Source organism: Tachypleus tridentatus, chromosome 5, assembly GCF_004210375.1.
Source record: "Tachypleus tridentatus isolate NWPU-2018 chromosome 5, ASM421037v1, whole genome shotgun sequence".
Classification (NCBI taxonomy): Eukaryota; Metazoa; Arthropoda; class Merostomata; order Xiphosura; family Limulidae; genus Tachypleus; species Tachypleus tridentatus.
Genome location: NC_134829.1, coordinates 33,214,094 through 33,227,125, shown reverse-complemented (window position 1 = coordinate 33,227,125; position 13,032 = coordinate 33,214,094). Strand labels below are relative to the sequence as shown.

The 13,032-nt window shown below is 34.7% G+C and overlaps 1 protein-coding gene across 15 annotated transcripts in view; it reads left to right on the top strand.

Moving 5' to 3' along the window:
• LOC143250878 (5'-nucleotidase-like) overlaps window positions 1-6,374 on the top strand; it is a 71,364-nt gene extending 64,990 nt beyond the window's left edge. For 14 of the 15 annotated variants that reach the window (XM_076502023.1, XM_076502016.1, XM_076502028.1 and 11 more), the window contains one exon: window positions 633-6,374. In XM_076502023.1, the coding sequence (XP_076358138.1) occupies window positions 633-755 (123 nt within the window). In that variant the 3' untranslated portion in view covers window positions 756-6,374. The remainder of the gene's footprint in view (window positions 1-632) is intronic. The other variant, XM_076502030.1, reaches the window with a different exon arrangement.
• The last annotated feature ends 6,658 nt before the right edge of the window (window positions 6,375-13,032 follow it).

Genomic DNA, 13,032 nt, shown 5'->3' with positions numbered 1-13,032 from the left:
CGTATTATATTTATACGTACTGAAGATTAAAAATAACTTCTTTAAATTTATAACGTTTCGAAGACTATACAGTTCACCACCGTCAATACAATTGACGAAAAAAGTTTATTATTGAATTCATGGTTCAAAGTGTTAAAAATAGACATTCTACGTAACACATGTTTTGTGCGAAGTACAATATGGTTTCTCGCCATACATAACATTTTCTCTTGTTATTTAAAATAATACCTTCCTTATAATTTGACCACTTATTTAGGAATAACAATAGTTGTTTTTGTCATTTGCCCTGATGATGGTGAACTGCCACCAAACTGTTGAAAAATGTGAAAAAAATACTTACCTACATGATAGCTAAGTATGTATAGTTATAATGAACATCTAGCACATGCGCATTATGATCAAAGATACAGAATTTGAAGAAAATGGTATTTGGGAACGCACCAACCTGGACTGTTTTGAAATTCACACATTATATCACTGACTTAAATAAAAACATCTTTTGTTAAGTTTTCACCAAAGATGGTTTTGAGCAATGTCATGATGGTTATGATGACCAGGAAACTTAACACAAGTTTGATGTTTAGCCGGTAGCTATTTAAACTATACTTACTAACAATAGTTAATATCATTAGGTCAGAGAAAAACTGGAGCAAGAGAGAGAGGAACAAATGAGTCACTTTATGGACGAAGTCACAGAAGAAGAGTCGTTTTTCGGCAGTTTCGATAAAAACACACTATCAAAGCTTCATTTCTAAGCCATTACCTACTTTTTCCTGTATGTATATAAATTATATCTAAGTGCTATCCTGATTTTAAAATGATTACAGGTACGTCGTCTATTGTGAAGAATTTTGAATGTAATGTACTTTTAAACGTGTAAACGGGTTTTGAAGAGAAATGTTGTTATCCGGTCCCAACATTTTCACATACAAGATACTTGACATATATTTCAGTTTTGGTGACTATACTTTTGAAATTCAAACTTCTTATTGAACTAAAGAAAAATTATTGACAGTTTTGTCAATAACTTTAAGGTTTTTGATCAGTTGAAAAGTGTTATATATTGCGTATGAATAATGTTTTTGGTTTAAAGTTGGGGTCTTTTGAATGTTATGTATATATATATATATATATAGGAATAATCGTTACACTATGAAGAGTTTAATATGTTTAAATAGCATACTGAAACAGAAACGTTGTTATTTACCAAGTCAAAACTTGTTGATTGATTGTGGTAAAAGTCGTAATATATTTATTTATTAACTAAACCGATGTTATGAGTTATAAGCAAACATTACTTTTTATTTTTAACCTGTTAAAATTGTATCTTTTTAATATTCTTGTTACCGTGTCTTAAAATCTGTTGTTTTAAATATTTGTTTGGGTTTAAAAGTGAAGTGAAATAAGCACATTTGAACCAAATGACGCACATAACATACAGGAGTATGTTACTTTTATGTGTATACAGTGTAGTAAAATATGTTTATAAAATTGTTGTGTATGCAAAGACGTAAGGAACACAAAATGCAAAGTAAATCCATCCAATATAAAACATCCAAATGGTCCATTTTATTTCGGGGCACTAAGTTTAAGTTACTTAATAAATTTAAATTGTCAGATATGAATGGTTCATTTCATGGAAGTCGTTTCAGATCTGTGTTGTCTGTTAAGAACCATTTGGTGTGAAAGTACCAAGTATACGTTCTACGTTAAATCCATATGTTATAAATATTACCAAGTATATCCCAGCTGCATTCCATTTCGTGTAAAGGTGCTACGTATAAGTTGTCTGTTAAATCCACGTGTTATAAATTTGACGAAGTCTATGCTACCTTTAAATTCCGTTTGGTGTAAAGGTGCCAAGCGTACGTTGCCTGTTAAATGTTTGTGTTATAAATATTGCTAAGTCTCAACTGCCTGTTAAAACGTATTTCTTTGTAGATTTATCAAGTATAAGTTGTCTTTGAGATTCATATGTTATGGGTTTTGTTTACCAATTCTATGCTACCTGTTAAAGTCTATTTGATGTGCAGGTGTCAAATCTGATTATTCAAACTGTTTATTTATGTCTTCGTTCGTAAGGCGTTGTTCGCTTTAGTTTTTTGAAAAACAAGAAAGTCAGTTTACGTTCAATCAACTGGTCTGTCAGATCTATGAATAGTAATGTGTATCGTCCAGTCCTTCTGGTTTTGATGTAGGGATGTTGTGAATGGTATTTGTAGGTGCGAGTGCTCAGAGGCTGTTCTCTTTCGCCACTGAGCACAAATCATAATTCAGTGGCTCTCAAACTTTTCAAGCTAACACACTACCCACCTTTGTTTTCTTGAAATACAAACCCAAGCTTAATTTTAAAGAAAACTAAAACTTAGTGTCAAAAATTAACATTTTTACGCCCTTAACTCTTAATTGGAAAGACGTCATTGTTTTCTTCTGGAACAACTGAGGGATATGAGATGTGATTTTTGTTAAATTGAACGTAAGAAAACCCTGACGAGTCTAAACGTGAGGACAATAGTGCGCATGTGTAAGTGAGAAATTCTGCTTGGACCTATTATAGAGCTTATACTGTTTCCGTTAAATGCTTCGCGTACCATAGTTTGAGAATCCCTGTCAAAGTTTTCTACGTAAGTGTGATTTGTGCTCCTACATGAGACAACCAACATCAAAAAATGGTGAGATATTGGGTGCTCATTGCATCAAACAGATAAAGTACGGTAGTATGGTTAATGGTCTGAAACAAACGTATGTCAACAGACGTAACAATAACACCATGCGATATATGATAGCTCGTGTTGTTTTTTTATCATATGCTTATTTAGAAGTGTGAGGAAGTACAGTTATGTCGTCGTTGTTGTTTGTTATTAAACACAAAGCTACACAAAGGGTTATCTGTGCTCTGCCCATCACAGGTATCGACATACCACTGTGCCACTTGAGGGGTGGGGTTTATAACGATTGTTTAGTCTTTGCAGTTACGCACAAAGGTATTCATTCAGCTATCTCTGCTCTGCCCATAACGGGTATCGAAACCCGATTTCTAGCTTTGCAAGTCCGAAGACATACTGCTATGCTACTGGGGTAGGAGACGCATAATTATGAACATAGTGATTGAATGTTCAAGTATGTTAGGCTCATATCTTGTATATAAATATATTTTATTAACCTTTAAGTCAGTGTTATTTTTTATTATAATATTAGTTATATTTCCACATGAATGTATTTTGACAGTTAAAAATGGGTCAAATACAAGTTATCGAATTTTCAAGTTCGTGATGAAAGTAAACCTAGAAGTTAGTTCTTCAGTCGAAAATTTCCATTTTTATAGGCCCAGCATTGCCAAATGGATAGAACGCTCGACTCGTAGTCTAAGAGTTGGGGATTCAAACCTCCATCCCATCATACATGCTCGTTCTCTTAGCTGTGAGGGCGTTATTATGTTTGGTAAATCCCACTATCTACTGGTAAAAGAATAGCCCAAGAGTTGACGGTGACTAGCTGCCTTCCCTCTAGTCTTACACTGCAAACAAACATTTTTTATAGTTACGTATTAGTCTTAGCTACTTCCTAGAACATGTAGTAAGTCCCCATATTATTTATATTTAACCTTTGGCGTTGTCCATTCGCTTTTTTTTTTTAAAGACTAAAGATATTCTAATAGCGTTTAATCTGTAAACAAATACAAAAATGTAAAGAAATATGATATCCTTACGATGTCTTGTAGTTTCCATTTTGAACCAGATAGAAGAAGAAGATTTCGAAACATGCACGTGGTGTTGTGAGATCGATGATGAATTGAAGAACTTGCATGTGGTGTTGTGAGATCGATGCTAAATTGAAGAACTTGCATGTGGTGTTGTGAGATCGATGTTAAATTGAAGAACTTGCATGTGGTGTTGTGAGATCGATGCTAAATTGAAGAACTTGCATGTGGTGTTGTGAGATCGATAATGAATTGAAGAACTTGCATGTGGTGTTGTGAGATCGATGATGAATTGAAGAACTTGCATGTGGTGTTGTGAGATCGATGCTAAATTGAAGAACTTGCATGTGGTGTTGGGAGATCGATCATCAATTGAAGAACTTGCATGTGGTGTTGGGAGATCGATCATCAATTGAAGAACTTGCATGTGATGTTGGGAGATCGATAATGAATTGACGAACTTGCATGTGATGTTGCGAGATCGATAATGAATTGACGAACTTGCATGTGGTGTTGAGAGATCGATAATGAATTGAAGAACTTGCATGTGGTGTTGCGAGATCGATAATGAATTGAAGAACTTGTACGTGGTGTTGCGAGATCGATAATGAATTGACGAACTTGCACGTGATGTTGCGAGATCGATAATGAATTGAAGAACTTGTATGTGGTGTTGCGAGATCGATAATGAATTGACGAACTTGCACGTGAAGTTGTGAGATCGATACTGAATTGAAGAACTTGCACGTGGTGTTGAGAAATCGATAATGAATTGACGAACTTGCACGTGAAGTTGTGAGATCGATAATGAATTGAAGAACTTGCATGTGATGTTGCGAGATCGATGATGAATTGAAGAACTTGTATGTGGTGTTGCGAGATCGATAATGAATTGACAAACTTGCACGTGAAGTTGTGAGATCGATAATGAATTGAAGAACTTGCATGTGGTGTTGCGAGATCGATAATGAATTGAAGAACTTGCACGTGGTGTTGTGAGATCGATAATGAATTGACGAACTTGCATGTGGTGTTGCGAGATCGATAATGAATTGACGAACTTGCATGGTGTGTTGCGAGATCGATAATGAATTGAAGAACTTGCATGTGGTGTTGTGAGATCGATGCTAAATTGAAGAACTTGCATGTGGTGTTGTGAGATCGATGCTAAATTGAAGAACTTGCATGTGGTGTTGTGAGATCGATCATCAATTGAAGAACTTGCATGTGGTGTTGAGAGATCGATGATGAATTGAAGAACTTGCATGTGGTGTTGTGAGATCGATATGAATTGAAGAACTTGCATGTGCACTTGCGAGATCGATAATGAAGTTCAGTTTCAGTGAATAAGTTATTGTTAAGACAAGTTTTTAAGCAGTAGTTGTTCTGAAGTACGTGCTGTAGTTCAGTGGTTCTTAACTTATTCCAGTCATGTATCCCTAGTTAATTTTCAGCCCCATCGTGTGCGTTCACAGTGTCTGCATCAGACATCAGCTTTTGTTAGACTTGTGCTTTCTTATACCTACTATGCTGAACCGCTGCCGTGGAAGTAATTATGTAACCCACGTTGAGAGCCACTAGTGTTGATTAACAGATGTAAAAAAATATTACAATAAAGTTTGTTTTGTTTTTACTTGAAGCTTAATATTCCATAGACCCAGGTCTCGAAATGAAACTTAATTATGAAACATAATACAATAGTAAGATTATGGTTATGGTTAATTATAACGTCTTGTTTCATGCATTTGTATGATTTTACTGTTGTTGAGTTTTATAAAAGTTTTATGACGCTATATTCTTAAACACCAGTGTTATGTAGTAGACTTTAATACCAATGCTGTAGAGTATAGATGAAATGTTTTGTTGTTGTTCTGTTTCATAAGTGCGAGAATAATTATTATAATAGTTTGTACTTTTCAGTGTGCGATTGTTTGCTTAACAACATTTGACACTTTTAAAACCTTTCTAGGATTATAATTTAAGATTGTTCTGTACATCGTTCTTTGTATGATAGTGTGTGGGTGGAGAGATTGATGCTTTTGAACTTAAGAAGTCCAATAATGTAAACGTAAATAATACAATCAGAGGGTGCCAAAGAATTATAACACAGTTTTGTAATAAATTACTGAGATTCTAAATGGTCACCAATCATTTCTCTTTAAGGAAATAGGACTATAGCTTTCATAATATCGAAAGGAATGATTAGCTGGCACTTTGTATTTCTTAATAATTTAAATCCTTGTATAACATCCACAAATTATATATTTATATACATGCATTTTAGATTTGTGTGAAAAAGAGTGTTTGGGTTTCAGCGATTGTGCGTGAGCTCAAGTCCCTAACTCAAAGTATCTCCATTTTTTAGAAAATATTCAATAATTACTGTAAAATAAAATGTGTTAGCACACACTGTATAAAATACAAACCTGCTATAACCAGCTGATAGTTTCCAATGGTATTATCTCTCGATAGTGCACAGCTAAATCAATAGTATAGAACGTTACGCTTGGAAACGTTCCTTATTTGTGAAGGTGTAACTAGAAAATGAACAGTTACCTAATCCATTTATGAAAATAGTGACACTTAATTTCAAATATTTACAGTTCCTTTCACTGAATGAATTATGTGAAATATATTTTATTGATATTAGTAAAGAAATAATTAATAAACAGTGTATTGTTGTAATGTGTTGTTTCGTCGGCGGTTGCTTGTTGGTTATTTGATGAAAATATAGCAAATTTCAGTTCATTTAATTATAAGTAATTAATTTCTTTATTAACGTTCTTATAATGTCCATGTCTACTGGTAGAACTAACTTCAGAATCAACTTTTCAACAGAAATTCTGAAATTCGTAAAACGTTCATGTTCAAAATCTACTCGCTCATCAATAACTAACTAACTTGATGGTTTAATCACTAACTCTTATTGGACTGATTAATTAATTCTAACTCAATCTCGCATTTTTACAGTGCAGTCTATTTCACGAACCTTCTGGATGCCACAGAAGTTTAATTTTTCACACAATCATTACATCATTAAAAAAAAAACCTCTAATGAACAATATGTCAAAATATTAAATATATATAGACTATATCACTGCTTCTTCCTGGATTATGAAGTCCTGTGAGGAATGCTAATACACAACACATAATTAGCAATAAAGTCATTATTTACCATTAACTCTTTCCAGATGCTCTTTCACAACAGTGGAGGAGTTCGGTTCACTTCATAAGGTAGCAGTTTTTGCCGAGTTTGAAAGAACAGAGTTAGTTTTTGCCGAGTTTGAAAGAACAGAGTTAGTTTTTGCTGAGTTTGAAAGAACAGAGTTAGTTTTTGCCGAGTTTGAAAGAACAGAGTTAGTTTTTGCCGAGTTTGAAAGAACAGAGTTAGTTTTTGCCGAGTTTGAAAGAACAGAGTTAGTTTTTGCCGAGTTTGAAAGAACAGAGTTAGTTTTTGCCGAGTTTGAAAGAACAGAGTTAGTTTTTGCCGAGTTTGAAAGAACAGAGTTAGCTTTTGAAAGAACAGAGTTAGTTTTGCTGAGTTTGAAAGAACAGAGTTAGTTTTGCTGAGTTTGAAAGAACAGAGTTAGTTTTTGCCGAGTTTGAAAGAACAGAGTTAGTTTTTGCTGAGTTTGAAAGAACAGAGTTAGTTTTTGCCGAGTTTGAAAGAACAGAGTTAGTTTTTGCTGAGTTTGAAAGAACAGAGTTAGTTTTTGCTGAGTTTGAAAGAACAGAGTTAGTTTTTGCTGATAATAGATGCCTTACTTATTGGCAGTAAAACATTTTGGAAACGACCTGGTCAACTATCAACTAGAGTTTTACCTGATGCTCAGAGAGTGGAAAAATATCTTCCATTGTTTGCTGAAACCGTTCGTAACTGTGGAGTTTGTAATGAAAGGAATACAAGAGCAAGAGGTATGTGCAAATATGGAAATTCGAATGAGGGCACACGAGTGACTTAGGAAGAAAACTGCCACTCCACTCATTTTATGTCCACTCACTGTGGAGCGAACTTGTGTCTCAACCAAGATAGAAACTGTTTTGAATTTTATTGTACATCCAGACGGTATTGATTATGAACAATTATTTGCTATAATTCAGTCATTATTTATATTCAAATTATGATATTTGTGTTCGGAATCACTGTTAAATACTCGTAAATATTTAATCTGAAAATGGTTAATAAAAATTAATATGCCTAAACTGATTTTAAAAGCACGATCGATTAAGTGTTTTAAGCAAAGTAAATAATTCCGACTAACGAAAAGATCTCTAATGTTTTATTTTACTGGTCTGAAATACCCATTTTTAGTGGCTTTTCCTAGACTTATAATATGCAGATGAGATGACCTTTTGTACCTTAATAATCCACTTGCTCTCTTGTCACTGTGGGAGTTCTTTTTTGGTAAATCAATGAGTGAAGTCACTGGTGCTTCTATCCTCTGAAAGTGGTCTTGATAAGAATTCTGAGCTGTTCAATAGTCGGCTTTCTAAAGTTATCTTGACACTATTCTACGGGTGAAGTTTCATGTGATTTTACGCAATCGGCTGCACTTTCATTGCCATTCCTCCATGGACGATTACAACGTATGGCTTTTGGTTTGGATCAGCTGCACTCCTGGTCAGTTGTCTTCCCTACTCTGTCCGTATTTCTTGTCACTGAAAGTTTAAAACCTCTCGGTGTAACTGTCATACACTTCACTGAGGAACAAATTGTTCATCCCTGTATCGAATTAGAGTCGCTTACTAACATGGACTTTTCTTTAATACCAATTCCCCACACATCATTTTATGTATGGAAGATCCCAACATTGAGAGTGACTTTCATCTCATTGAAACTGCATGATCACATGTTATCTACATCCAATCAGAATTCTTGCTTTATACTTAGTGGTAATTTCTCACCTTTCATCGTCAAATTATTGTAGCTGTATAACAAGTATTAATTAATTTACTACAAAGCTTCTACCTCATTGATTTATTGACTAATTTCTTTATATAATAATACACTTCTTATTTCGATTCGGGTAAATGAAGTATTCCCATCTTCAATATTTCATTTTCCTTTTTCATTATCAGTTAATGACTCCACACAGTTTCACATGTAATATCCGGGTTTTCTGCACTTTATAACAGCTCTTATCTACTGTTATTCTTCAGGGACACTTCATAGAAATACGTTCTCATACATTACAGTACTAACACCTTCTCTCTCTTGTTTAATTCCTCATCAAAATAAATAGCTTTCTAACTAAATACTTTTATTCGCAGTTCCTTTCGTTATGTTTCATCAAGTTACACTTGAAATGCCTATTGCCTTATGGTTTATTTCTTCTATGTAACTAGTAGTCTAACCAATCCTTTCACTTCACCATGGGGAGTTGGTTTCGATACTACTTCATCTAATGGTTCCATAACTACTAGATGGTGTATTTAATTGTTTAATATATTAAAGTTCCATTACCATCTGGAGAGCTTCCTTTAAAATGTACACCTGCTTTCTTTCAGCCAATGAATCCATCATTTCATGCAGTGCATCAGGGTAAGGTAACTAGGCAAGCCTTTCCATACCTTCTACATGTTCAACTGAGGTGGTCTCTTCTTCTTTTCTTTTTTTTTACTCTGCTTTTCAATGTTGCTTTGGAAACTTCAGTCTGGTGTGTTACTCGTAAACCATTAATTGAGATAGTTGTTACAGCTTTTAAATGGAAGGTTATTTAATATCCTAAATATACAGTACAATGAATGGTTTTTTATTCACCATCCCACCTATTCATTGTATACATTAATTTGAACAGATTCTGATATACGACCCATGGTCTTGGTCCGGCATGGCCAAGCGTGTTAACGCGTGCGACTCGTAATCTGAGGGTCGCGGGTTCGCATCCCCGTCGCGCCAAACATGCTCGCCCCTTTCAGCCGTGGGGGCGTTATTATATTCGGTCAATCCCACTATTCGTTGGTAAAAGAGTAGCCCAAGAGTTGGCGGTGGGTGGTGTTGACTAGCTGCCTTCCCTCTAGTCTTACACTGCTAAATTAGGGACGGCTAGCACAGATAGCTCTCGAGTAGCTTTGTGCGAAATTTAAAAACAAACAAACAAAACCCATGGTCTTTTTTTTTTTTTTCCTGAGCGGCGTTAATGTGTTAGCTATCTAAAATCTACACCTGTTTTTAGTTGTAACTTAGATGTAGTAGTCCAGAAAGATTCTGCAGTTACATATAGAACTATAGAACAGGAGAAGTGGTAGTAGATGTAAACTAAATAGGATTTTCTACTCCATATGAATGGCGTTTCATTTATCAGTTCATATTTCAAATGTTTTATTCTGTTATTTATTTGCTTCTGTACCTCATAGATTTATTTTGTACTTTTTTATTATTTGGGTAATTATAGTCTTTCAGCATATTATTGATGTCCTTTCGTATATCATCGTCACTGCTTCTTGTAATTCCACCAATAGCTTCATAAATCCTGTCTTCATTATTCATTTATTTTTATTTTTCATTTTCCTTTACATATATGTTTCTTTTTTAATTTTTCTCTTAAACTCCTGTCTCTTTCTCTTTGGGCTTTTAATGCCCTGTTTCTTTTTGCTAGTTTATCTTTCCATTGTTTCATCACCTGCAGAAAATTTTTAATTTAGTTTTGTGCTCGTACTCTTTAGTCAAAACTCTATTTTGGTTTCGTCAAAATAATCCTACTTGTGGCGCATTATGTTGTTGGACAGACTATTATCGATTTTTTAGTAGAAATAATAAAGTCCAATTCTTACTCAATAATTAATCAAATGACTGAAACATTCACGGATGGACAAACTGAAGTCCTCCAATGGGTCAGTGGCAAATTTATGGATTTACAGTGATAAAATCTAGAGTTCATTTCTCCGTGGTGAACAGCTTAACTTTAGATAGCTCGTTGTTTAGCTTTGCACTAGGCAAACAATTTAATCACTAATTTCAGTGAAATAACTGACACTCAAAAAATTAACTAATTCTAACTCCTTCTTTGTGGTATATTTACATTCTATATTTTAAGATTCATTTAGATTTTTAACACCAATATTAATTCATTTAAAAATCTCCATTATCCTGTCAAATCCTAGTGATTAGGACACTCGACTCATAATCTACTGGTTTCATGTTAAAACCCCATAACCAAATATATTCACCCACTCAGTCATAGTGGTGTTATGAGGTAGCAGTTAATCCCACTAGACATTAACAAAGAGTAGGCCAGGTGGTTATAGCGCTTGACTCCTAATCTGATGTTTGCGGGCTCGAATCCCCGTCACACCAAAGATGCCTTTTCAACCGTGGGGGCGTTATAATGTTTTGGTCAATCTCACTATTCATTGGTAAAAGAGTAGCTCAAGAGTTGGCTGTAGGTGGTGATGACCAGCTGTCTTTCATCTAGTCTTACACTGTTAAAGTAGGGACGGCTAGCGCAGATAGTCCTCTTGTAACTTTGTTAGAAATTCAAAAGAAAAATAAAGAGTAGTCCAAGAATTAGCAATGGGTAGTTGACAAGCTGCCTTCCTTTCAGTTAATTGCTTCAATAATAGACTTTGGTAATATATTAAGCAACAGATTCTCACTTCAATTTGTGAAGAGGTTGATAGTGACCAGTATGTACCAATGACCTCTCAGTTTATGATGTTGGATTAGTAATAGATACGGTTATCCTCTGCAGAAAAGTCACAAAAATTATATTTCAAACTTTGCCCTGTTTTGGCCAGTTCTTTCTGTGTACTCACATCACCACTAGATATCTCAACCTGAAAGCAGCCAGAAGAACTATCATTGAATGTTATCACAACTGTAGGCAATTCCTTGGTGCCCTCCAGTCTTTATGTTTATGTCTTTATCATTGAATATTATCACAACTGTAGGCAATTCTTTGGTGCCCTCCAGTCTTTATGTTATGCAAAGTCTGGAAAATCTTTTGTTGTAGAGCTCGGAGGACCACTAACTGCAACACAGTCTGAGAACCACGGCTTAATGTTTCAAGAAGCAGTACAAAACACGGTTCTGCAACTGACCATAATGTGCTACAAATTTTGTGGGTCCATGATATGCTTTTATGTAACTGTTGGTTAAGATTTACTTTATTGCGTGGGAGAGATCACTCATGCTAGGTCATGGTCCTTCAGTGGCTCTTTCTGGAATTCTCGAAGTAGGAATATGATATCCATCTACCAGCTGAATCTTCTATTTCTTAATTTGTCTTTGATATTGCAGAAATGTGTATGGTTTAATCTTACATAAAATTTGCAGTATTAGAAGATTACCTAAATGAACAAGGTATAATTGTACAGGGAGATAGTTCATCCATGTTTGCATGTTGCACTATAACAAAATCATATTATTGCAATGTTTTTATCCAGTGTGCTACTATCCCTTCCAGATTTTTAAAGTTCATTAGTCATTCAGCAAAGTATGGTCCACTAAGACAGTGAACGCTTTGTTGTACAAGTAGTGGCTGTTGTGTTTCACAGAGACCACAATTGAAAACATTTCCCTCTTTGCCGTACAATATCTGCATTCAGAAGTCACGAACATATGAGTAATGTGCATGCTTATAAATTTTACAACATCATGCACTTGTAATAAAACTACCCTGATTCCATTGTTACTGGTATCAGTGTCCAATGGGATAGATAGCACTGGAGCATTAATTGAAACAAAACTTAGAGATTAGAATACTTGATTAAATTCCTTCCTTCATACAAAGTGCTTTTCAATTTTTGTAGGATAAAACAATGGTGTTGCTATCTTGGAGAGGCTGGTCCAACTCATCAGTAATATGATACAAAACGTAGGAATCTGTTGACTTCTCATTTGTTCATAAGTTGGTGCCAATTTCTCATCATGGCTATCTTAGTCAGGTTTAAAAAACTTAATCTCTCACTACAATAAAATTTCACTTTCATTCACGTGAGTAATCATTTTCCAGTCCCAAATGGCACCATATGGATTTAATTCAAGCCATTTACCATGTTAAAAGCAGCCTAAGGCTTGCTCACATCATCTATTTTGACTTTCCAGTATCCATATGTCATGATGAGCCAAAAAAAAAAACTTCAAACACATCAAGATGTTTATTTTTTATGGTGAAGGGAATGCATCATTGCAGTTTATTATGATTGCCTATCTAAAACCAGCACAAAACTCTTGTATACCTTCCCTCTACTTGACAATCGCTACTGGAGATAACAAGCTCTATTGAAAGATTGTTTAACTTTATCACTCAACATCCCAGTGTTTCAATGCTGATGACGATACTGAAGATCTTGGAAAACGAGCACAGCGATTGCTTAATCAGAAATATATT